Genomic DNA, 25,006 nt, shown 5'->3' with positions numbered 1-25,006 from the left:
TAATATGGATTAGGAGAAGAGAAATTAAGAGTTGAAACGAGGATAAATCAATAGTATTAAAAGTAATCATTAGCAAAATTTATAAATACCTTGAAAACTTTTTTAAGAAAAGCTCAATCTATATTGCTATTGATTTTTTGATATCGAAATCAACATTTTACTATTATGTGATTACAATATAGTGAATAAAGTTTTCATAATTCATAACTAGAATAAAATAGACATGTTTCACAAATAATCACATTTTTCTGTCTATCCTTATTTCATATTGTATCACTTTATTTTTGTCTTTTTCATAGTCTCTGATATCCAATAACAACTAAAATTTAGTTTAACACTTTGCTTTTCACTAAAGAGAAAAAGTCATCTCTACTTATAACATTTTGCTTCTTCCTAAAAACGTCTTTTGTTGCGAGATTGAGCATTCCAATAAGCGTATCATCATCGAGTTCCTCACCTATTTCGTCACAAATTTTTTTAAGGCTTTCAAGATCAATACAACCCTTATTATGCTGATCAAAAGTTTTGTAAGCTTCCAAAGTGTCGATATTTGCATCCATATCGTCCTTTTCAGATGCCTCTGGGAATCCAGTAAGCTGATCCAGCAACATGTGTAAGTTAATATTGCCCTCGGAGTCACATAAAGATTTAAGTGCATCACACGCCTCAATTATGTGTTCTTTTGATATAAAATTCCACTCAAGCATTCTCGATTCTAAATCAGAGAATGGGATAACCTCTTTATACTCCCTATCCAGAAGTTTTATTACATCAGGAAGATCTCTATCATTATCCCAAACCTTTCTTTGACCAAAAGATACTGTTTGACCTTCATTTCTTAAATTTGCAGATGAATTCTGAGTTGACTGGTTCATTATTACATTTCAATTTCTAGATTTGACCTAATTTACTCAGAAAACTTAATAAAACCTCTTCTTTTTATCTCTTCACAACACACTCTCTTTTTCTGTTACTTTACCAAAATTCAATTATTTATATACATCAACTTCCAGAGTTTTATTATCACTTTTTTTCTCATGCACGCGATTAGTTATATTCAGCGCCTCACTATTCCATAACGCATATGTCTACTACTGTGTGATTTTTCATCTAAATATTATTTGAATGGAAAAAAAATTTAGCATTAATATTGTAAACAGGCACCGTTTCATCTTGTATCTTGTGGACGGTTTATCACAATACTTCATATTGATTTATTTGATTATTTGTATATATATATTATTCGATTCAATTTTATGGTGAAAATACTTAGCATTTAAATATCTTATAACCTTCTGTATTGCAGTATTATATTTTCAGTTTAAATTAGAATGTTTTGTTAGATTATGATAAACGCTACTTTATGTATCTAATACCGTGTTGCATTAGTAATGTTACATTTTTTTGAAGGAAACGTATTTTCCTAGTTTGCCTAGACTATCACAGTGAAAGAATCGAATGAGAATAACAAGTTAATATGAATTATTACTAACGTTCTAGCTAATACTATATCGAAAAGTGTACCTTTAAACAATAGAAAGTTTATTGTACGTGAACGAAAATAAAATAATAACGGAATTACTGTTATCGTCGGGCAATAATTAAATACCAATGTCAAAATTAGAGTGAGTCATTATTGAAATAACAGTCGCTATCTCTCCAGAAGATCGAATATAAATAATTTTCATTACCGTAATTGTCTTATTATCTGATTCCTCAAATTTTAAACTGTTTCCAACTTTAGTGTGTTGTAAAGGTATTTGGGTGACTAAGCGGCATCTCTTAAAATAACGAGAATTTTACATGTGTATTTAAAGCAATATGAGTAGTAAATATACATTTATACGTGATTAATATTAAATAATACAGTAATGAACAACGAGTTTAAACATACAATTATTGCTTTCATTTATTTTTGTTGTTATTTATGTCACCACTGGTATAGTTATTTTCGATATTTAATTTTATATTTAAATATGTTAATTTAATCAGATATTTTCCAAAGTCATAAATAGTAAGAGCAATTCCGTAGCTCATAACTTTATTTAGAAATAGTGTTTTAAATCTTCCTGGACAACCCTGACAAAAAGGAGAATATAGTCTCGGGTCAACATAAACCGAATATTTTGACTCATCAATGAATATAGTCAAGACAATGAAGAATAATATTTGCTTAATATGAATAGGTATGAGTTTTACTGAATTTACTAAAATATGTATAAGGTTAAAAAAATGCAATGATACATCTGTTATTTTACCTATAATATTTGCATGACTTTTTGAATTATTTTTATCTTCATCATCTTGTTCTTGCAGCTTTTTCTTAAGTTTACTTAGCTGTCTGTTCTTCTTTACATACTCGGTAAACGTTGAAGGTTTATTTAATTCCCACACTTCTTTTTCTAATCTCATGATTTCCATATTAGTACTGTTTTGACAAACATTCTTTTTACCACTGACTTTTCTCAGTAAATGATCTATTTTTACCAAGCTAACTATTCTGTTACCTATCTTTGAAAATAAAAATTCGAAAAGAAATAAGTAGACAATTATTATATACATTATTTATTAAAAACAATAAAACCTATCATGTTCCTTATTATTATTATTGTTACCTATCCAGACTCGTAAAAAAAGGTGTAAATAAGCTCAATAAATAATAATTAAAATATTTGTTTTTTTCTCTTTTTTTTATTTATTTTAATTGTATACTTAAAACTTTCCTCTTGAATTTCAATCAACATTTTAATATACTTAAATTAATTTTGAGTAGGCGCCATTATTTTAATAATTTTGACATTTTGGTGCATAGCAATACAAACAAGCCTCACACTTCTAGAAAAAGATTAAACAAATAGAATAAACAATAGTACTCAATAACGTATAAATTTTACTATTAGAACTACTATGTAATTACTGTTGGATGCAGTAGTTCTTCTTCGTGTATGAAATAATAAAGTAAATTGGATTTTAAAGTAAATATTAGTTTAGGGTGAAGGTTGATAAGCTATTTTGAAAAAAAAATCAATGAGAGTAAATGGTACTAATGACAACCTGCTGTAACAAATATTGAATATTTATGGTCATGGCTGTTGCTGTTTTGAGTACACATGTATTTAATACGAATGAAAAGTGTAATTAAAGTGTGCCTTGTATTTATATCATTATTTAGTATAGTATCGAGAATCAATTATAATTCAATTAGATCGAATGAAAAGCAAATAGTTTACATTAGCAAAACACATATTTTAAATTCATCGTTTGTTAGGTTAAGATATAAGGAGAAGGGTTTTTTAAAAAGAGTAGGGAACGCAGCAGGAAGATTACTCTTTGGAATTGATACTACAAAAAAAGATGCAGTAAATACGGAAAGAATTCCTGTAGGTTTATTTCCAGCTCCAAATGTATTAGCTGCTGAACTAGATCAGTTAGAAAATAGGAAAATAAAAAAAAGTAACAATTCAGAAGCTGCTACTAACTATGTAGAAGACAGACTTAAGGGCTTAACGCCTAACGCTGATTTTTTATCGACAAATGTAATGGCTACATTGAGTGATGGAGCACTTTCAAGAGGAAGTTCTGATCAAATTAAATTAAAAAAAAAGGACTCTGTTGACGAAATAATTGAAAATAAAGAAAGAGAACAGTCTTCTCAATCACAGGGCCAGACAATAAGTGAATCCGAAAAATTAAAGGTTGGTAAAAAGGGTCCTGTTACAATCGATGACCCTGATAGTGACAAAAAAGGTAAAACAACCCCTCCGAAGCTTGTTGTTGTTGATGATGAAAACAATTTTAGCCCAGTTCCTACTCAAACATCTATTTTAAATAACCCTTTTGTTATTATTGGATTATTTATTTTAGTTGTACTTATACTTTCTGGTGGTGGCCTTGTTTTCTTCAAAAAATACAAAAAAGGAAATAAATAACATTTAACTATAATCAATAACTTATACTGAGTATTAACTATTTTTAATAGTCAAGTTATATGATTTATTTTTATTTCCATATCTCAATTCTTGTTGCTCAAATTACTCTTCAAAATAATTGTATGTATATATATACTCGAATATAGTAGAATTATACATTCGACAATTCTTTATTTCTTTCGTGGAAACTAAAGTAAAAACATCATTCAATTAACTTGTTTTAGTCTTTAAATAAATATCTTCTAAATAAGATATTAATCATCATTCATTTAACTTTATTCTCGTCTCCACTTGAAATATACATGCATGTCAATAGTCAAAACGGCGCCACAACTGTTGGAGGTAAGTTAAATTAAATATTTAAAGATCTAATCATTAAATAGATTATTAAAAGAATAGGAATATACAAAAGGCGAGTTAACAATATAAGAGGTGAAAGGAGTGTTAGCTTTCCGAAATTGAGCACATTTAGGCTACTTTATTTATTTCTTTTTACATCTATGGAAAAAAGTAAAAATAGTGTGTATATATATTGATACATATTAATTTGAGCTTTAACAAAATATTTGTATAGTCTATCATAATCTGATACTTTATTTTCTGGAGGGGTTTCTTATTTGGCCTTTATTAACAGATGAAGTTTATGTTAAGTTTCAGTAGGAGGTAGAAAAGGTCATTTAAACAAAATATAGTATTGCAAAGAAAAGATTGAAGTTTACTCGGAAAAAATAATCATAGTTATTACCTATTTTTGAGAAAAAATGGATTCAGACAAGGCTGTAGGAAGAGGAAGAAAGTTGGAAAGGGATATGGTTTCAGAAAGAGTAGGTATTGTTGGAAGAAAAGTAAGTGATATGGATAAGAATATTCCTTCAAAGGAACATTTGGAGGATGGTTTGGCACCGAATAATGGTGGAGAATTGGCTATTATATACCACGACACAGCAACAGGTCATACACAGCATTCAGTGGCCAAATATTCAAAAATAACGAAAAAAGGAGAAGAAGCAAGTCTATTGGGAACAAATAATTTTTACAATTATACAGGTTCTCACAATTTGTATGCTCCTGTATATACAAGTAATCAAATAGGAGGAGAATATGCGTTTCCAAAAGTGAAATTTTCAAGTTTGTTATTTCCATGGTCTGCATTTCTTTCAGTAGTTATATCGTACGTTCTGTCAATATTTTCATGGTACTATTTATTTCACAGTGATGATTATCGTTTAGTTACAATGCCATTTGTAACCTCCTCTTTGGTATGTTTTTTTGAATCACCTTTGATGCTTGCAAAGTATCTTTTTAGAAAAATGAGGAAGTCATTAATTTGGAGGCTGATACCCATGGGTAATATGGTATTTCACTCAGTTTTGCTTCTTTTTTCGTCAGTTCCAATTAATTTGCTTTACTGTAGTTTCATTCTCAATAAGGGGGATCCTTCAAGAATATTCGATCTTCCAATCCATTATCTTATTTTGGCCGGAATACAAAGTACGTATATAATTCCATGTATATTATTTCTAATTGCTCATTCTAGGTATGAAGCACAAATATTAAAGGACAGAACAGAGTATGATCATTGGTAATTAGTAGGATTTTTAAAGTTTATATGTCATTTCTTTTTTTTTCTCGGCATTCTACTTTTATGTAATTCTTATTTCTTTTATTAAAAACAAAGTTATCGAACACAAAATCTATAATTAAAAGATAAAAAGGAAACAATTAGACACTTTTTTTTCTATTTTAGCTTTTTTTTTATCAGCTTGTGTATTATATGAATTTACTATTTGTACTATGAATAGACTATTTTTCAGCTTATTTCTCCTTTTTTTAACAAAATAAAGGGACAAGAAGATTACCATTCACATTCATATTCAGGTACTAAAGTTTCTTGCTCTTCTTTCTTGAAGGATTATGTGGAGAAGGTTTATTCGCGAATGCAATACCTGCTATTTTTCCATCACTGGTTAGTTCAAAACAAACACCATAAATGGAATCACTGCTTGTAGATATTTGATTAAATCCTGATACAGAAGCAATTGTTGTATATGCAGTTGAAGGAGAAGAGTATGGAGGATTCATTTTTATCTGTGTTGGAACTACAATAAGTGGTGAGAAATCAATTGAAAGTGAGTAACCAGGCTTAGAAATATCTAAATACTGAGAGGTTAACTGTGAAGCATCAGAATCATTTTCCCCAACAGAAACTGATGTTTTTTGGTCTGGGCAAAATAAAGTCAATACCTTAATCGTACCATTCATATTCTTAAATACTGACCTTAAAGCAGATATTCCAGAAAAAGGTACCTCTTCGTTCATTTCATCATTTAGGCACGAAAATGAAATCACCCAGTTACTCAATCTAGTTTTAGCTGATCCTCCCTGGATAGGACTGCAGTTAGGATGTAACATATCTACTCTTTGAGAAATTCTTGCTCCATTTATTACTACTGTTGGCCTATTTGAATGTTGATTATCGACGGGAATGAAATTTGGTTTAATCTCTTTGGATGAACATTCTAAAGGGAGATATTCAAACCCAAATCCAAGACCGAGAATAGCTTGAGAAGTAGAAAGTATTCCACAAACTGTTCTTAGCACATGCTTTTCAACTCTGAGCTTTTCATTGCTTTCCCAGGTAACGGTTGGACCAAAATTAGTGTCTTTCATTCTATAGTATAGCAGTTGTTGGATTTTTCCTGAACCTATATATCCATCTATAGAAAGAAGTCCTGGTCCAGGCATCCCTTTTGTTGGACTGTGTTTGCTCTTACCCCTGTTATTTTCACTATGTGAGCTCTCAAAAAAAGCAACCTCGATCATCTTTGGTTGAACTTTATTGAATATTTGTGTAGTTACTTGAGAGGGTGATCTTCCCCCTAAAAACAGGGTATCCACCTTGTTTAGTCCAGTACACTTCCATTCAAGACCTATTATAGGCCCATCTATTATATAATGAGCCTTTATAAATTCTATTTCTGTACATTCTGGGCAGGTTATTGTAAATGGTACCCCAACTTCGGAATCGTTATCTTCACTGTTCTTAGTATCATTATTTAGTGTACTCATATCTCTCGATTTATTCATTTCTTCTAAATGCTCTATCAATGCCTTATTAATTGCCAATTTAGGGCATCTTTCTTTATTTATTCTGTTTTCAACCAACATTTTGCTCCCCACGTTGCTACCAACATCTCTCTTTTCGGTGATATTGCCACTATTTTTGATATGAGTGGCATCTTCTGACACAACCTCCATATTTTCAACCTCTAAACTTTTCTTCCCGTTATTGTCAACAACTGCTTTCACTACTTTCACACTATCATCTAAACTATCATAAGGTACAGAAGACATTGAACCCTCAAATCCTATTCCAACAATATTGCCATTTTTCTGTTCTAGTTCAACACATATTGAGTCTGTATATGTAACCTGATCATCTACAGTTGGTGTTTCCCAGTAAGTTATTGTGCTTGGAGCAAGAAAACTCGAATATTGCATTAGCAGCGTCCTTTTTGACGAATCAAGTTGATTAAGCCTTGTTGTAAGCATTATTGGGTTTAAACTCTCTGAATTATATCCCAAATAAATTGAGTTAAAAGGTCCAGATTCAGATGAAACAACACTTATTGACGGAGATATAGACTGGCCAAAGGCAAAGGAAAGATCAATACTATTTTGAAATACCTCGCTACTCTCATATTCTTTATTTTTATACAGGGATGAGTGTTGAACTCTCAGAGGAGATGGAGCCCACTTATTAACTGGCCACTTATCTTTATCGAACATTGAAATAATCTTTGAATCATCTTCGCTTTTAAGGGTCCTCGAATCTAATTCGACACTAGAATCAGTACCTGATATTGAATTTGATGATGTTGCCGATCCTAAGTGAGGATTATGAGAATGTTTGTTTCCATTTGTACATATTCCACCTATTCTTGTTAATTCATTTGTTGCATTATCCAAAAATAGAATAATTTTTCCAATGTATTGTGGTGTACCGTTAGAATCATATTTACATTGTGCGTGAACTTGCACTGTGCTTTTGCTTGAACTGTTTTTATTTGGTGAATATGAATTATTGCATCCAGTTATTTTGCTTGAAAGAAAAGATACCTGCATTTCATCAGGGTTGTAAGAAATCGCTGTATTGATTGTTTGATTCCTATGGAGTGAAAGAGGATATGATATGATATCTGGTTTCACCATTTTAACTGCGTCTATCAGTAATGGAATTGGTTCTATCATTTCTTTGTATCCGAAACCTATGCCTGTAATGTGTCCATTTTTGTCTACTCCTGCACATATAACTGAAGGATCCTTTCCAACCCATAATCTTTCTCTAATTGCTACTTTTCTTTTTAATGATCTTTGCACACTCAATTCGGTATTCAAAAATGTTGAAAATTCCTTCCCATTATTATCATAGTATCTAAGTGCTATTGGATTACAAGTACTTGACCCTTTGCAATTTTCTTTACTTGTTGAATTAAAATAGGCTACATAAACTGAAGTTAAGTTTCCAACTCTCTCATGAGTTATCCAGGGACCTGACTTGTGTTCTCCCAGCCTAATCATCGAATTGTGTATTGAATTCTCAACCTTTAATCCGTAGTCTTTACACTCGATCTAAAAATTAAAGTTTATACAATTGTTTAAACAGCTAATTAAGAGTAAAACGCGAAGTACCGATAACTTACCTCTATTGAAGCCAAGGTTGTTGTACCAAATGAATACTTTTTATATGTTCTATACTTGTTAAAGTGGCCGTTTGGGCACATTACTGAATAATAAGTTGTACTATTGTTTTTGTGGTCAAGTCCAGGCCCTTTAAGAGTTTGACATTCAGAAAGTAAAGAACCAACTTTGTAAATCATATTTTTAATTTGGATTCCCTTTTTCAAATAATTTAAACTTGAAGGAATAACACCTACTCCAACAAAACCCATTCCTACTATTGCATATATTGTATTACCTGGCTGAGAAATTGGAAGCAACGCGAAACATCCTCCTTTAAAACTTTCGCCTGTCCACCTTCTAATATTAGTTGGCTCTATATTATGCACCCTTCTTTTAATAGAAAAAGTGCTTAATTGTAAAAACGAACCCTCCATAAACACAAATGAGGGTATTCTTCCTGGCCCACTATTTGTAAAACCTGCACTTAAGGTTGTAACTATTATTGGAAATCCAGTGCTTGTGTTATTGTAGTGATTTATCTTAGATCCTCCAAATGATATGAATGAAGAACCGTCAGAGCAACCTATTCTTAGTGTTTGTATTTCATCCATATGTACAATAGACCCATGGTCTATTATATCATTATTTGCCCCGAAATATGATATGTAATCCCCACTCTTACAACTGTATGAAACTTTTATAACGTCTTCAGGGTTTATTCCTGTTGGTATCGACATTCTACACTCACTCAATGCTGTATTATTATCTACTGAAGTAAAAACTCCCTCACTAACCCAGCCTGTATACCTAGATGACATTTTCTCACATATTGCAAACTTTGAGTCTAGTATTATGCTCAAAATAAACAGGCAGACCACAATAAAATCCTTTCTTAATATCATTATACTTTTGTTTAACCTATTTAACCATGCCATTTTCAAATATACTGTATTGTTTATGCTATATTTAAAATTATATATTGTAAAATTGGTGAATAGATCCCTTCAGCAGAATAAATCTTAGTTGTTTCCACTAGACATTCACTTTTTAAACAAAAAAAAGGATAAATGATCACCCTTAATATACCTATATAACTTTATTTCACGGTTATATATTTTATTATTATCCGATATCTATTGTATAGAAATTTATAATTATTAAACGCCTTATTCCTTTTTGTTTATCCTGCTTTATACATTACTCTCTCACTATACCTATTTATAGTAATAAACGTGAATAGATATACATATGGATGAATTCAAATGTTTAAAAATACAATCTTATTATTTCTAAATATTAATATATGTTTTATTATTTACTAATATAACGTCATTACCACAATGTTTCACATTGATATTTACATTAGATTGCTCTTATACTCATTTTATCTTCATATTTTTTATATGTAATTTATCTTTTTCCCTCTTTTTATTACTCGAAGCCATTTTAACTCTTACATGCATTTTTGTTGAGCAAGTTTACCGCTTTTGCATAAGTGAAAATTACAATACCCCTATGTGGTAACGAAAAGACTTATTTTGTTAATTACTAACAATAATATATAAATTGTCAATATTCCTACTGGTAATTTATGTATTTAACCATGTAACAGCAAAAAAGGAAAGTGAAATAATCATAAAATCTAATATTATAGTTGAAATGCAAAGAGAAAGTACCGAGACAAAAAAAAAAAATTAAACACAAATCTACACACCTAATATTAGGAATAAAAATAATAGTATGGAAAACTCAATGTTAAATCATATGTTTCACCTATTTTACACCCCTCGCTTGATATCCGTATCTTTCTTCCCTATTTTTGTTTTTCCTTCTCATTAAGATTGTAAATAAATTACTTGAACAGTAATGTCATCTACTACGTTACCTTCTTCTTGTATCCATCTTCTCCAAGCTTCTCTAGCAAGTTTTTCTGCAGACATTTGAGCACCGGAAGAACCTCCCTCTGCAACTATATCGACTGCTTCTTGGGAAGAAATAAATTCCCAAACACCATCTGAACATATTAAAATAAAGGAATCCTTCTCTGGTTGTATTTGAAATGTATTTATATCGGGCTCAGGTATTATTCCTGCTTGGTAACCAAGAGTATCACCGATTGCTCTGCTCATTGCTAATCCAGGATACATCTTTCCCTTAATAAAGACACGATAAGGGATATCACCTTCTATTCTTTTAACCTGACCACCTGCCGCAATAATTCTGCGCTTTTCTGATTCTGAATTAGGTTTGTGATCATTTGTTAAATCAACAGCTTCTAAGACTCTTCCAGACCTTGACCATCTTGCTAGTACCGATCTGGAATCACCAACATGAGCTGTCACAATACGATTCTCACGAGGTAAGTGTAATATAACAGTGGCTGTTGTTCCTGATAAACTACAATCAAATTGATTAGTTTCTAATACATGTTCCTGTAACCTTTGATTAGCCTTAATAAACGCATAATGAAGAACTTCTTGTGGATGTGTTCTCCATTGTTTGTCTTTTAATATCAAAGAAGGCATATCTTTTTGAATAAAATTACTTACATCATGACCAAATGGACCATGACCATCGAAAACTCCATATAAACCCCAATTTTCCGTTTTTAATATAAAAAAATCGTCCTGATTTGGACTTTCTGGTTTAAGTCCTTTTCTACAAACATATCCTATTCCTCTTTGTAATTCATCACTTCCAAAATCATCACCACTTATTTCTTCAACTTTTGATTCAAAGGTTTCTTGTGTTCTTTGAGAAAGTACTCCTGCTACTGAAAGTCTTCTTCTTGAATTACCTAATTCTAATTGATCAGTTCCTAACAAATTTTTACTTTTTTCATTCGAGGACTGCTCTTTATATGTCTTAAATAGTGTTCTTCCTCTTGGAGTTTCAGAATTAGCACTATCGTTAATTACCGGGTCACTCTGGCTTACAGAAAGTCTTCTTCTATCATAATTACCTCCTATTGGGTTTAAATATGCTCTGTTTCCTTCCATACTCACATTTCCATAATTATCGAGGTTTATTGGCATTAGCTTATAAGAATTCTCTACAGAGTGTTTGTTTTCAAGTGATAAAACAAACTTATTCCTACTAATTAATTCTTTAGAGGAACACCCACCCATAAACAATTCTTGGATGACCTATTCCAGTATTTTTGTAATGTAGTAATTAAAAAATAAGTATTGGTATAATTAAATTCAATATTAATGTCTATTATTGATTATTTTTAGTGATCAAATAACCATATAAGCTAAATAACTTACTTTTTATTCTGATATTATCTATTGTAATTAATTTGACAAGTAGATCTATTCATAAAGATTGATATTTTGTTACAATTGATGTTGCTGTTGTTTGAATGACTATTGGTCTGCAAACATTTATGTAATTTTAATGTTGTGTTTTTTAGTATGTTTCACACTAAAATATGCAGTAAAACCTGATCAATTTCTTTATTATCTCTATACTTTTCAAATGAATTGATATACTCGAATTTTCACAATTTAAATACCAATAAATCTAGACACTTCTTTTCATATTAATATTATATAAAGCTATTTAAGTAAGTGGTAAAAGAAGTGAAAACTAGTATATTTTACCAATATTTACAAAAGTTAATGTAGCATTTGAACTTAATATATGATAGTTGTGAAAAGTCAAATTAGATCTTTCTTAAGCTGTTTTTCACTTTTATTTGAATTTGTTCTGTAGAGGAAAAAAACCTAAATTTTAAAAGGGTAATCAAATTCCACACAAAGAACTCCTTCTTTAAGCTTTTATTTTATTAGTAAATTTATATATGTGATCTTGTTTCTTTTTTCTTATGATTCTGTTCTTTTTATTTCATTCCTTTCCCACTTAATATTAACTTGTTCACTCCCCTCGCCGTCACGTCTAATGATAATTACAATATGACGTTTAAAATAGAATAAGTGGTATACATGCTACTAATACTTAATGACAAAATTTCTTAAAAAATATTTATTTATTATTAAATTTAAACAATATTTGTTTTTTTAATAATTTTTTGTTTTAAATACAACATTGATCCCTCAAAAGATTCAATCTATCGAATTGTTTCAAATTTTTCGCCTTTGTTTCTTTTCTTTAAATTTATTTGACGGACTACAAGGCATTTAGCGAGCAATTAGTTTGTTATATACAGTTTTACAAACAACAAATTGTAAAAGTGTTAGTCAATTTTCTCATTTTTTGATAGTTTATTCTAACATTCATCTATTAACCTAAGAAATAAATTTCATCTTGTTTTATCTCATTAAAATCAGCGTAACACCTACTGAAACAAACCAACATATACACTTATTTTTAATTGTGAATAAATCATTTACTACATAAATGTTCACATCTTTTCTTTTCCTGTAGCTATTCATTAATGCCAATATTTAGTGTGTCCACATAATTACATGCATATTTGCATGCAAGCAAGCAAAAGGCAATAATAGATTGAAAATAATAAAATTAGATATAAAATATAAATTAAAATGAAGCAAAAATTTATAAAGCTAGTTATTGAATAAACATGTGTGAGAATAGTACACTTAAAATATATATGTCAAAAATTATAATCACTTGTTTCGTATGGATATGATTGTTGAATCTTTTGATAAGGATAGAATCTCATCATTATCAAAAAACGAAAATGATCCGGAATTGTAGAATATATTTTTATTCTTAATCTCTAATTTGCCATTATTGTAAGAAATAAAATTTTTCGGTATTACTTTAGAATGTTGAATTTGGCAGAGGGTTATATTTTCACTGATGATATTATTGATCGATTGATTACAAATGTCTAAATCAGGTACATTTAATTTTTTAACGATATCTCTATTATATTCTTCAATGAGTTGGCAATAGTTATCGAAAAAATCTTTTTCGCTATCTGACATTCTTGATTTCACCATTGAAGACAAAAATTTTCCGTGATTCCATCTATAAGTTTTTAATTGATCACATCTTTTTTTTCTGTAGTGAACAGCAATTGAATTATTGTTATTTAATAAAAATTATTGAAAAAAATGGTGTGTGGGTAAAATAAATATGAAACTTACAAAAAAGCTAGAACTCGCATTTTATTTCTCTGGAGACTAAGTAGATGTACTAACGCTGCAACATCATATTGCGATTCATTTGATTCATTGCTAATAAATGGTTTTAAATAATGTAAATTTTCGATATGATTATAATTTATCTTTGAAATTTCATTAAACTTATTCTCATTATATGTGGTTAGCTGGTAATTTCCGGCAATTTTGATTTCATTGAGCAAATCAACTGAAGGATTATTATGTATTGAATTATTCATTATTTTAATAAAATCATCAACTATTATTATTTGTTAAAATTTTAGGCAAAAGGGTACTATATATGTTAAATTATTTACTTGGCGGTAGTAATACCATTAATTCATTAAATAAATAAATACTAAAGTTCATCAATCATTAATAATTACCAAATAAAATGAGATTTACTTCGTACTATATATGTTAATAAGCAAAAGTGCACGCAATCTCACATCAAAAAATGCACGATTTTATTGAAGAGTTGAATTTTTCTATCAGTTTATACAAGGATGAGAAACTCTGGGAATCTCATATTTTATTACAGAAGCTAATAAAAGAGTAAGTTAATTTGTTTCAATAAGTTTCACTTTCACTAATTTATTTTTAGATATGGTTTCGAGAAAATGTATAAAATAAACCCAATTTGCATGGAAATACAAAGAAGAGCTGCAATAATTAAACAATTTGTCAATGAAATAAATAGCTTGAATATAGAGGAAATAGATGTATCGATCGATTTTTACGCAAATGATAATTGCTTTGCTAGTGAATTAGAATCAAAATATGAAAAGGATATTAATTTCGACAATAATGATTTTTATTCAGATAGTGCTAGTGAGAATAGCAACTCTTTTAAGTCAATAAATAATGAAAGCGATTATGATAATGATTTGGAAAGTCCTATTGTTGACAAATATTTTGATGTTAATGGCAATTTATTGGGTGATTTCCAACTTGAGGACTGTAAAAGTTTGATTACAAATACAAAACCAAAAGATTGGATTTGTGTGACAAGAAAAGAATTATTTGATTTGTGGTATAGAGGCTACGAGGACTCGACAATAGTTGAAATATGCTTTCAAGGTAATATTAACACAAATATATTCAATGTTCTCTCAGTTTTTTATGAAAGAGATCTATACAAAGAATGGATTCCATATTTTTCATTTCCTGTAAAATTTGGACTAAATTCTATCAAAGAAATAATGCATAAAGATCGCTTACATATTGTAACAGCTATTTACATAGATATTCCGTGGCCATTTTCAAATAGAGAAATTATTTTAGAAATATGGGTTAGTGATGAAATAACTGCAAACAATCGTATATTTATACACGCATCTTCAATAGAGAATCATGGATATCATCCAAGGTTAAAAACTGACATACCATATTCAATGGGGTACTCGAACAGGGCTAATATATCTGGTGGAGGTTTTGTAAGTCCAGTAGATGATAATTCAACTCACATATTATTTATGTGGAAAATTGATTTATTTATTGACCCACCCACATTCTTATTGAATTTTTTCCTTAAAATATTTATTAAAGCTTGCTGGGAAAAGTTTTGCAAGACATGTATTCAAGCGGACAAACCTAATTCTATTCACAAAGAAAGAATAAATAACAACAAGGAACTCTATGATTTTATAAGAGAAAGGATACTAGCGAGAAATAACAGGTAAAATAACAAGGATTGACATAGTAATATAAAGTATTACGCAAAATCACAAAATTTATGTCCCAATTTTTCGTTCATGCAAATACTCATAATAGGTTACCTAGGCACAAAGTTAATACCGCCTAACCCCACATAATTGCGCTCTCGTGTTGGTTACTATATGTATATTTAGAAATAAAGTAATGCAAAAATAACACCTAAGATTTCGATATAAATGACTTAATTTACAATATTAAGATTGGAGTATACTATATTAAATAAAATAACATTAATGAAACCATCAAGTTATGTTTTTTTATAAGTTATTGAGTAACTAAGAGTATGGTAAATTTGCTAAGGATATCTCATGAGTTGGTAGTTTCTTTGTTTAGTAGAATATCAGGAATAAAGGTAGGTTTATTTATTGTATTCAAGATGACCTGATTAATATTAATTTATTTTATGAAACAGATATTATTATTGGATAAAGCAACACTGGAAATAATATCATTGATATATACTCAAACAGAGTTGCTGGAGAAAGAAGTATTTTTAACAGAGTTAATAGATAATGCAAGCGTAAGAGAAAAACTTCCGTACTTTTCTGGTATTTTTTTCATTAGACCAACACGAGAAAATATTTCTATTTTGTGTAACGAGTTAAAAAATCCACTGTATAAGGATTACTATATTTATTTTACAACTAATGTTTCACCGCAAATACTTCAAAGATTAGCAGTGAGTGATGAATATGAAGTTATCAAAAGAGTTAGAGAAGTGAGAATTGATGTAAACATAACAAATAGCTGTTTGTATTCTTTGAATATAAATAATTTTGGTAAGTCAAACATTATAAATAAAAATAGTTAATTATTTACTGTGTAATAGGTCAAATGTATAATTTGCCATCGAAATGGACAACATTTGAGGAGACTTTATTTAAAAGAATACTTGATGGTGTATACTCAGCATCCGTTTTATTGGGTGAAATCCCAGAAATAAGATATCTGAATAATTCTCCACTTTGTAGAAATATTGCATTTGCTCTAGAAAGAAGATTAATGGATTCAAATCCAGTGGAATTACTAATGTATGGTAATAACAATAACAGCGATATAAATTCAAATATAGAACATAATGGCAATACTGTAATAGTAATATTAGATAGGAGAGAGGACCCAATAACGCCGTTACTTACACAGTGGACATATCAATCAATGATACATGAATTAATTACAATAAAACAGAACAAAATAACGATAGGTAGTGAAGAGTATACGTTATCCGAGGAATATGATAACTTTTATGATGAACACAAATATGATAATTTTGGCGATATAGGTTTTTTTATTAGGGATATGGTAAATCAACAGGAATTAAATAATAACTATTGTAAAAATTTAAATAGTATAGATGACATAAACAGATTTATTGATACATACCCAGAATTTAAGAAAGAATCAGGCATTGTCTGTAAACATGTAAATATAATGCATAAGTTGTCTGAAATAGTTCAGAATAGAGAATTAATGAGAATATCAGCTCTTGAACAAGATATATTTGTAAATGATAATATTATAGAACATTCAAAAGAAGTGGGTAGTATATTGGATGACCCTAAAATAGACACATTTGATAAAATAAGACTAGCTCTTATTTATTCACTAAAATATCAGGAGAATGAAATGCAGATAAATAATTTCAAGTACAATTTGGGAAATAATTCGAAATATATAGATAAACTTTTAGAAATAGCTGGCAAAGACTTCAGGTCCATTGATTTATTTCAAAGTAAGAGTTTATTTAATATAGCAAAAAACACTATTAGAAAAACTGCAGGTGGTACTGTTAATGAAAATATATACATTCAACATAAAACATTAATGTATAGCTTACTTGAAAACTTAGTTAAAGGTAAACTTAAATACAGTAGGTTTCCATCTACTGATGATTCTAATACCACAAAGAAACCACAAAAAGTTATGGTGTTTATAGTAGGCGGAGTTACTTATGAGGAAGTTCGTGATGCGAATGAAATTAAAAATTTATATGATGTAGATATAATTTTGGGTGGGACCGATATAATAAACTCCAAGTCTTTTATAGATGATATAGATTTGCTGACTAATTCTTAACTTAATTTATCGTAATTTGTATTTAATTCATATGTCTAAAAGTCTTTCTTTCATGAACTGTACACATTTACTTTGCATGTATTTTTGCCTTAATATATTCCGGTATTTTTTTTAAAATTTAATTGTCTCGTATGCCGGTATAGCAAATAAATAAATGATAAAATTTTGAAATTAAAAGGTAGATATAACTTTGGAAAAAAGGTAACAACACTAGAATAAATAGAAACTTTATTAAAAGTGATTTGATAGTTTATCATTATTTTCCAAAAATTCCCTTTCTAGAAGAAAAGTTACGTACTGCCAAATATTAACATCAAACGAAAATACCAATATTAATTAGTAAATTTATTTCACCATTGAATTTTTATTTGACTTGTTGATGTTTTATTAAATACTCAAAATTTTTAATAAGAGATAGGAGTATTAGTTGATACGATGAATCATTAATGTTGATAAGCTGTATAAACAAAGTGAATTTATTAAATATAAATATAGTTTTCAATATACCTGTGTTTATTTAATTATTATAGGATGGTATCTGATTCAGAGAAAAGTGATTTTACGGCAATTAATTCAGGAGATGAATTTCCAACGGATTCAATAGGAGATGTATTGATAGTTTCAACGAAGGGAGTATTGAAAGAAATAATAAAATGTGGTGATGGATATAATAAACCAGGTATTGGAGACGAAATTGTATTTGATTATTACTGCGTCGAGGAAAACGGTAGTGGAAGTGAAGTGGAAAATTCATATAAAAGAGTAACGACTATACTGGGTGATACTATTATGGATAATAATGGACTAGTATGTGATAATTTCATACCATGGGGTTTAGAGTTAGCACTTAGACAGATGTTAAAAGGTGAGGTATCAAAAGTTTTGATTAAAAAAGATTCAATATTTTCACATCAGAGAAGAATAGAAGAAACTGGCAATGAAAAAAATATGATACCATCCGAAAGCTATAAAAATAAATATGCGAGGTCAAGAAAACTTGTTAATTTACTTAGAAATAATATAAAAGATTTTAGTACATATTACGTTAAATTGGTAGATTTTTGTTATATTGAGTCAATAAATGATAGGATTAAGAAAAAAATATTAAAAGAAGGCGTTCGATTAAAATCACCATCTAGAAATGACATGGTTGAAATATCAATTTCAACAAATATTGATATGTACATTCAAATGAATTTGAATGAAATAGAAACTAAGAATTTGAGAAGAATGAAGGTGAATCTGAAAAAAATGAAAGAAAATAGAGAATTAAATGAGTGTATGAGCTCAATAATGAATTTAATATCACAACAAGATTTCATAGAATTAATGTTGTCAATGAAAGTTGGCGAAATATCTCAAGTTAGAATTAAAGTAAATAACAATTGTAAAAATTGTGACTATTCAATAAACAAAATAAACAGTGAACTATATAAATATATAGTCTTTCATTTACATGGTTATTATTGGGAGAGAAGAATACAATTTAAGTATCCATTCAAGAATGAAATAAATAATGAATTGCATAAGAATTTAAATAATAATGATAATGTGTTAATACTGTCATCTTATGATAAAGAAGATGATTTTTTTAATAATGGTGTTCAAAAGGATTGCAATTCAATACCGAAGAGGATATCAGGAATTGATTTAGGTTATGATTCTAAATTAAATATTGAAGTGAGCGAATTTAAATTAATAAGTAATTCAAGTTCAATAGAATATGATATTGATATTCCAATTAGAGGGATAAATAATAATTCATATAATTTAAAACCCATTAATTTGAGAATATCTCCAGGTCATTACACCACTCCTCTCTGGCTCGAAAGTTCCCTACCACACTGCTATTTAGGTGGTAAATATACACTTAATGTTCCATATCCGCTTATATTCTTTTTTCCTCCAGATAATGAGTGTTTAAGCTCTCTAGATTTAGATGGTAAAAGTGAAATTGTCTCAAAAACAAAACAGTTATTATATAACAAAAAACATGAATGCGAGGAGGCGTATTGGGACTTGAAACTCTTGTTAGATTATTTTGATGGAATTAGAAAAATCGAATCAGAGGAATCGAATGTAAATGATTCATTTTCACTTAAATTAAATTTTAAAGTTAAGGATAGGAATGTAAACGAGAAATTCACTCCTTTTTGTTTAGGAAAAGCAGAAAAGTATTTTTATTACTATTACTATATGGCACTAAAAATGAACAGTTATATTGACTACAAGTACATGAAGAGTTGGAGTATAATTTCACTTGAATACTTGGATAAATTGTTTTATATATTAAAACTGTTGCCTCAATATTCAAGAATTAATTGGTGTGAAAATTACAATAAGAGGACTGCTAGTGTAAAAAAGCTAAATTTAAATAACAAAATAAACAGTAGAAAACAAGACTACGAAAATAAGGAAACAGCCAATAATATACACAATTACGAACAAGTATCTTGCCAAGAGTACACTATGAGAGATTTAGAGGTGAAAAATGATAATATTGAAAATATTACTCCTAGTTTAAGTGAATTCGAAGACAAAAATGAATTAAAAATAATCACGCACTCAGTAAAAATGGCTCATGAAATTAGCTTTAAATTGAAAGAATATGAAAAATGCATAAATTATTATCAAAATTATAAATTATTTTCGCTATACGACCTAAAAAATGTAATTTATGTTTTTATATCTTCAGTTAAGATAGGAAACAAATATTTAATCGATGAAATATCTGATCATATTAGAACAAAATTAAATGGTAACGAAAATTTCATTGACTCACTATACAAGTCATCTAGTTTAAATGATGATAAATTAATTGAAAAAGCATTTGAATTGCTTGGAGAAACGCTAATTACTACGAGTATTAAATGATGCTATTTTATTTAATTATTATTTTAACACTCCTAATTTAAATATACTCATATGCGTAAATTATGACGTTGTTTACATTTAGAAAGTTCTTTACCTGATATTCTTGCATATTTACTTCTAACTCTTCCCAATGTTTTGCCAAATACAGTAACATCTTTAATTATTATATTCCAACTTCCATCAATACAGTTATAATTGTTAATTACTCCCTCGCATTTTAGTTTTCTTCCTGATTTTACATATTTTCTAAGTATATATGAACATGATTCCTTATAGTTATCAATCATTTTCAGACTTGTACTTGGCGATATTAAACTATTATTCACAAGCTCATTCAATAGTATCACAAAGCTTTTCCCAATATTTAATTCTAACCATTCAGGAAAGTCTTTTTCTGTGTTCATCTTCTATATTTTATATTTCTACAGTTGAACTAGTCCTTTTTCGGCTATATCTATACAGTCAGTAATAACTTATCCAATGTAATAAGAATTTTGTACATCCCATTTTATTTCGATCCTATTGCTTAATATTCATACTCTTCATCAGTTATCAATTCATATAAATTGAAATGTTTTTTTTGTAATATTACTCGCAAATAAAGAAAAAAATCTAAAACCAATCGAATAACTAAAACTGTCAAAAATGTTAATGAACAATAATAAAAGTGGTTGAAAGCACTCACTTATACTCAAAATCTCAATTAATGCAAAGACTAATTCTCTCTTTTAATTTTTCAACCGTTTTATTGCAATATACATGGATATATATGTTTATGTGTACTACTTGCATAATACTTTATCGTACCTTACTTATTCTCACACCCTTTTGTCCATAATTTATCCAACTATTCTTCAGAATACCAGCATTCTCTCTTTATTTCTTTGCTTTGTACCAATATTTCACTTGTCTGTATATACATATACCTTACTCCGATTAGTATACCTCCCTTCCTCCTCACTTTTTCTATACAAGCTTTCGCTACAAATAATTAAATAAGTTACCGCCAAATGTATAAGCGGGTTTTTTGAGGGGTGTAAAGTTATTTACAATAAGCAACGCTAATCAGGAGATAATTGTTACTTTTTGCTTTTGTTTTATAACAAATTTAAAGCGAATAAGGACTTTAGTGTAAATTAAATAAGTTTTTTTCGATTGTGACAAGCAGGCTTGATTTTACACGTTGCTATTTGGAAACTATTGCCACATTAGCTATCAGTTAAACAACAGTGAGGAGTTGTTTTTGGATCGAAGAGTGAATGTATCATTTATTCATATTTTCAGTTTTTCTCGTTCTCTATCAAAGTGCATAAAGCAAAAATAAATATCTATTGAGGTATATTATCTACATTTAGCATATCTTTATACAATATGTCTATGTTTAGTTTTTTGGATGGTAGTTTGGAGGATGTATCTTTTTATGGTAAAAATGTGTTCGATAAAAAGTTGAGAAGTAAGTCGAATTTGTTCAGATTTGGAGAGGAGAAGGATGAAAATGAACTTTTAGAAAAAGTTTACCGAGATGTATTTGACCATGCTTGCATAGGTGACCCCTGCAACTTTGTGAGAGACTATAATAAAGGTGAATTAAAGAAAAAGATGAATAAAGGCACAACGACGCTTGGATTTATTTATCAGGGTGGAGTTATCTTAGCAGTTGATAGTAGAGCTACACAAGGAAGTTACATCGCCTCTCAAGAGGTTAAAAAGATAATAAAAATAAATGACTTTCTCCTGGGTACTATGGCAGGTGGAGCTGCTGACTGTTCATATTGGGAAAGATTTTTGTCAAAACTTTGTCGTCTTTACGAGTTGAGAAATAATCAAAGAATAAGTGTTGCTGGAGCCTCCAAAATGTTAACTAATATATTCTTTCATTACAGAGCCTATGGTTTATCGGCAGGGGTGATGATAGCTGGATATGACCATGATGGCCCTCATCTATATTATGTAGATAATGACGGATCAAGAGTAAAAGACTGCAAATTTTCAATAGGATCTGGATCTCTCTATGCTTATGGTGTTCTAGACACTGGTTATAAATATGATCTAACTGATGAGGAAGCAATTGAACTTGGAAAGAGAGCAATTGTAGTAGCTACTAACAGAGATGGTGGGTCAGGTGGAGTGGTTAGAGTTTACCAAATTACTTCAGCAGGAATAACTAAACATGTTGAAGGAAGTGATGTCTCTGAATTGCATTATTCTTACTTTGAAAATGAGGGAAAAGATCCATTTAAACTTTAACTAAACAAGAGAAACACTATTTAAACACCTTTTATATTTCACCTCCACACATTTAAGTGAAAATTTATTCTTTATACAAAAGTTTGTTGAAAGTAAAGTTCTTCTACTAATTGGATATAATTATAAAATTATTCTCTGTGTTCTGCCATGTGAACACAGATACACGAACTTAGGGATAAATTGTTATTTTGAAATTGAATAATAAATTCGGACTAGCACCATCTATGCTTTTCTAGATGGTTAAAAGTAATAATAAAAAAACAGAAATGGTATAAAAGTAAATCTTAATTGTACTATTTATTACAACTATTATTCCTCTTTACTATTTCTATATATCTGACTTATCTAATTAACATAGATTTTTAGTATCAACACTTGTGAACATGATAGTCTTTAACATTAAAATTATTCCTTGTACTAGCATTTAATTATAACAATAGTTATGCATTAAAAATGAGTAAGGTATAAAGTAAAAGGTAATGTTCATTTAAATATAAACAAATTACTCGTCTTCTGTGGAATCTCCATATGATCCCTGTCCGGACAAAAATTGACCATTCTCAATTATCCTGGCGGAAACAGTATTTGTATAGTTTATCCATGAATGAGGTGAATTTCTCTTTTTCTCAATCTCAATCACATTTGAAATAGTTTGTAATTGATTTAAGAACATTTTCGGGGATAGTCCAGGAGTGCATCTTATTATTTTAGAAAATCCTACTTTTCTGTCTATGGCTGCCAAGTGCACGGCAGCACATTCCTCAAAATCATTATCCCCCACGCTAATTAAATCTATATTTGATAAATTATGGCTAATGTAATTATTATTTTTGCCATTAGCAGATGACCATTTATCTATTATCTTTTCAAATTCATTTTTTTTTGCCATCATCCAATAATTGAAGTACTTTTCACCATCTTCTATTTCAGGCTCTGTTCCTTGAGGACTGGTCCTTATTATAGGCACGCTTAACTCATTAAGAGTAGCAATTAATTCGGGAAACATTGCCTCTACAACCTTAAGCCAACCTGTAGATCTTGCATTAGTTACTATTGCAACGTCCAAAAATTGTTTTTTTGATATTGTTAACATCTTAATTATATTCGGAATTAACTGATGATTCACATGTTGATCTACTTGCATTCTTATGTATTGATAAACATTATTACTTGAATTTGTAAATAAGTAATTCAATGATGAATTTTGTCTTATTCTTGAATATGTATCTCTTATCCAATCTGTAGGTATTAACGTATCATCCAAATCAAATATTATCACAGTATTGTTACCTAAACCATTGGTTATATTAAATATAGGATTTTCATAAAAATAACTATAATTTTTCATGATTTGTGTTAAATTACTATTCTGCTTCTTAATAGTATTGTTATATGCATATTCTTCCTTTGGATCTGGCTCTTTATTTAGATGAATTGATTCACCGTATGATTCAATCTGATATTTATTGTCATAGTTACTCAAATTAACATAACCTTGATCAAATCCAGTCAAACAACCCAACTTGCTACCATAGATTCCCAAATTCAAATAACCAACATCTATATTTGTTTTTATGCTCCCGAATTCATTCAAGTTAGTTTCAATTACGAGACTATTGTCATTTATATTGTTATCCTCAACTCCTAATTTGTAGCCTCCTATTCCGTTTCCTACTCCACATGCAGATCCAGTTATTGTACCGAATCCTTTTGTGTAATTCAACTCTCCAAATCCTAAGTTAACTCCGTTGTTGTTTATTAACAATTTTTTATTAAGGCTCGTCAATTCAGCACCTCCGTCTTTGCTGCTACTATCAAACACAACAAGGGGTTTTGAGTTATTAATTATACCATTATTATAGGACAATGATTCTATGTTTTTAACTACATATTGCGCATTTGTATTACCACTTGTATTTATATTAGTGTGCAATGTATTATTATAGTCAACGCTATTGTTATTTACAATATTATTTTTGTTTTGCTTTGGATCTTCACCATAACTAAACATAAAACCTCTTTTAAAATTGTGAATTGGCGAACATAAACTCGCCAAGTCTATTATCGCCATTTTTATTTCTTAAGATAATATCTTTGTATTTATTCTTTTGATATTTCTTATATCCTAACTATACACTTTTTTTTCTTATGATGGTATTATAAATTAAATTATGCACCTGCGCTATATTTTTAATTCAAATATTGTGCTATCATATATACCGTTTTAATTAAACAAAATATCAGCCTAAATTATCACTTCCTTCCTAAAATTATGTCAAATAATCAATTTATAACTTGCAATCCAAACAATTTATTCATAATTTGCTCATATGCTTTTATTTATCCCATAAATATTCTATTCATGACATCTAAGTTGCCTTATGTAAT

General features: G+C 29.1%; 14 protein-coding genes across 14 annotated transcripts; 6 read left to right on the top strand and 8 right to left on the bottom strand.

The window, feature by feature from the left end:
- Positions 1-326: 326 nt before the first annotated feature.
- FG379_000040 (putative EF hand) lies at positions 327-875 on the bottom strand (the record flags this gene model as incomplete). The annotated part of the gene is made up of 1 exon (XM_067326580.1): positions 327-875. One exon carries the CDS (start codon positions 873-875, stop codon positions 327-329), a length of 549 nt encoding a protein of 182 aa, XP_067182994.1.
- A 1,030-nt stretch (positions 876-1,905) lies between these two features.
- On the bottom strand, positions 1,906-2,562 carry FG379_000039 (uncharacterized protein; the record flags this gene model as incomplete). The annotated part of the gene is made up of 1 exon (XM_067326578.1): positions 1,906-2,562. The coding sequence occupies one exon, from the start codon at positions 2,560-2,562 to the stop codon at positions 1,906-1,908; it is 657 nt and encodes a 218-aa protein (XP_067182993.1).
- A 563-nt stretch (positions 2,563-3,125) lies between these two features.
- Positions 3,126-3,929, top strand: FG379_000038 (uncharacterized protein; the record flags this gene model as incomplete). The annotated part of the gene is made up of 1 exon (XM_067326577.1): positions 3,126-3,929. One exon carries the CDS (start codon positions 3,126-3,128, stop codon positions 3,927-3,929), a length of 804 nt encoding a protein of 267 aa, XP_067182992.1.
- A 761-nt stretch (positions 3,930-4,690) lies between these two features.
- FG379_000037 (uncharacterized protein) lies at positions 4,691-5,515 on the top strand (the record flags this gene model as incomplete). The annotated part of the gene is made up of 1 exon (XM_067326576.1): positions 4,691-5,515. One exon carries the CDS (start codon positions 4,691-4,693, stop codon positions 5,513-5,515), a length of 825 nt encoding a protein of 274 aa, XP_067182991.1.
- A 295-nt stretch (positions 5,516-5,810) lies between these two features.
- On the bottom strand, positions 5,811-8,510 carry FG379_000036 (uncharacterized protein; the record flags this gene model as incomplete). The annotated part of the gene is made up of 1 exon (XM_067326575.1): positions 5,811-8,510. The coding sequence occupies one exon, from the start codon at positions 8,508-8,510 to the stop codon at positions 5,811-5,813; it is 2,700 nt and encodes an 899-aa protein (XP_067182990.1).
- An 89-nt stretch (positions 8,511-8,599) lies between these two features.
- Positions 8,600-9,547, bottom strand: FG379_000034 (uncharacterized protein; the record flags this gene model as incomplete). The annotated part of the gene is made up of 1 exon (XM_067326573.1): positions 8,600-9,547. One exon carries the CDS (start codon positions 9,545-9,547, stop codon positions 8,600-8,602), a length of 948 nt encoding a protein of 315 aa, XP_067182988.1.
- A 900-nt stretch (positions 9,548-10,447) lies between these two features.
- FG379_000033 (uncharacterized protein) lies at positions 10,448-11,740 on the bottom strand (the record flags this gene model as incomplete). Its single annotated transcript, XM_067326572.1, has 1 exon — positions 10,448-11,740. The coding sequence occupies one exon, from the start codon at positions 11,738-11,740 to the stop codon at positions 10,448-10,450; it is 1,293 nt and encodes a 430-aa protein (XP_067182987.1).
- A 1,464-nt stretch (positions 11,741-13,204) lies between these two features.
- On the bottom strand, positions 13,205-13,944 carry FG379_000032 (uncharacterized protein; the record flags this gene model as incomplete). Its single annotated transcript, XM_067326571.1, has 2 exons — positions 13,205-13,571; positions 13,691-13,944. The coding sequence occupies 2 exons, from the start codon at positions 13,942-13,944 to the stop codon at positions 13,205-13,207; spliced, it is 621 nt and encodes a 206-aa protein (XP_067182986.1).
- Positions 13,945-14,162: 218 nt separating this feature from the next.
- Positions 14,163-15,387, top strand: FG379_000031 (uncharacterized protein; the record flags this gene model as incomplete). The annotated part of the gene is made up of 2 exons (XM_067326570.1): positions 14,163-14,260; positions 14,310-15,387. 2 exons carry the CDS (start codon positions 14,163-14,165, stop codon positions 15,385-15,387), a joined length of 1,176 nt encoding a protein of 391 aa, XP_067182985.1.
- Positions 15,388-16,255: 868 nt separating this feature from the next.
- FG379_000030 (vacuolar -sorting VPS45) lies at positions 16,256-17,497 on the top strand (the record flags this gene model as incomplete). Its single annotated transcript, XM_067326569.1, has 1 exon — positions 16,256-17,497. One exon carries the CDS (start codon positions 16,256-16,258, stop codon positions 17,495-17,497), a length of 1,242 nt encoding a protein of 413 aa, XP_067182984.1.
- A 531-nt stretch (positions 17,498-18,028) lies between these two features.
- Positions 18,029-20,371, top strand: FG379_000029 (uncharacterized protein; the record flags this gene model as incomplete). Its single annotated transcript, XM_067326567.1, has 1 exon — positions 18,029-20,371. The coding sequence occupies one exon, from the start codon at positions 18,029-18,031 to the stop codon at positions 20,369-20,371; it is 2,343 nt and encodes a 780-aa protein (XP_067182983.1).
- A 47-nt stretch (positions 20,372-20,418) lies between these two features.
- On the bottom strand, positions 20,419-20,775 carry FG379_000028 (transcription initiation factor IIA; the record flags this gene model as incomplete). The annotated part of the gene is made up of 1 exon (XM_067326566.1): positions 20,419-20,775. The coding sequence occupies one exon, from the start codon at positions 20,773-20,775 to the stop codon at positions 20,419-20,421; it is 357 nt and encodes a 118-aa protein (XP_067182982.1).
- Positions 20,776-21,742: 967 nt separating this feature from the next.
- Positions 21,743-22,618, top strand: FG379_000027 (Pre2p proteasome subunit beta type 5 NTN hydrolase fold; the record flags this gene model as incomplete). The annotated part of the gene is made up of 1 exon (XM_067326565.1): positions 21,743-22,618. The coding sequence occupies one exon, from the start codon at positions 21,743-21,745 to the stop codon at positions 22,616-22,618; it is 876 nt and encodes a 291-aa protein (XP_067182981.1).
- A 502-nt stretch (positions 22,619-23,120) lies between these two features.
- FG379_000026 (uncharacterized protein) lies at positions 23,121-24,689 on the bottom strand (the record flags this gene model as incomplete). The annotated part of the gene is made up of 1 exon (XM_067326564.1): positions 23,121-24,689. One exon carries the CDS (start codon positions 24,687-24,689, stop codon positions 23,121-23,123), a length of 1,569 nt encoding a protein of 522 aa, XP_067182980.1.
- Between the last annotated feature and the right edge of the window lie 317 nt (positions 24,690-25,006).

This window comes from Cryptosporidium bovis (assembly GCF_009768925.1).
Source record: "Cryptosporidium bovis isolate 45015 chromosome Unknown contig_1, whole genome shotgun sequence".
NCBI classification, from domain to species: Eukaryota; Apicomplexa; class Conoidasida; order Eucoccidiorida; family Cryptosporidiidae; genus Cryptosporidium; species Cryptosporidium bovis.
This window is presented reverse-complemented; position numbering and strand designations above follow the sequence as displayed.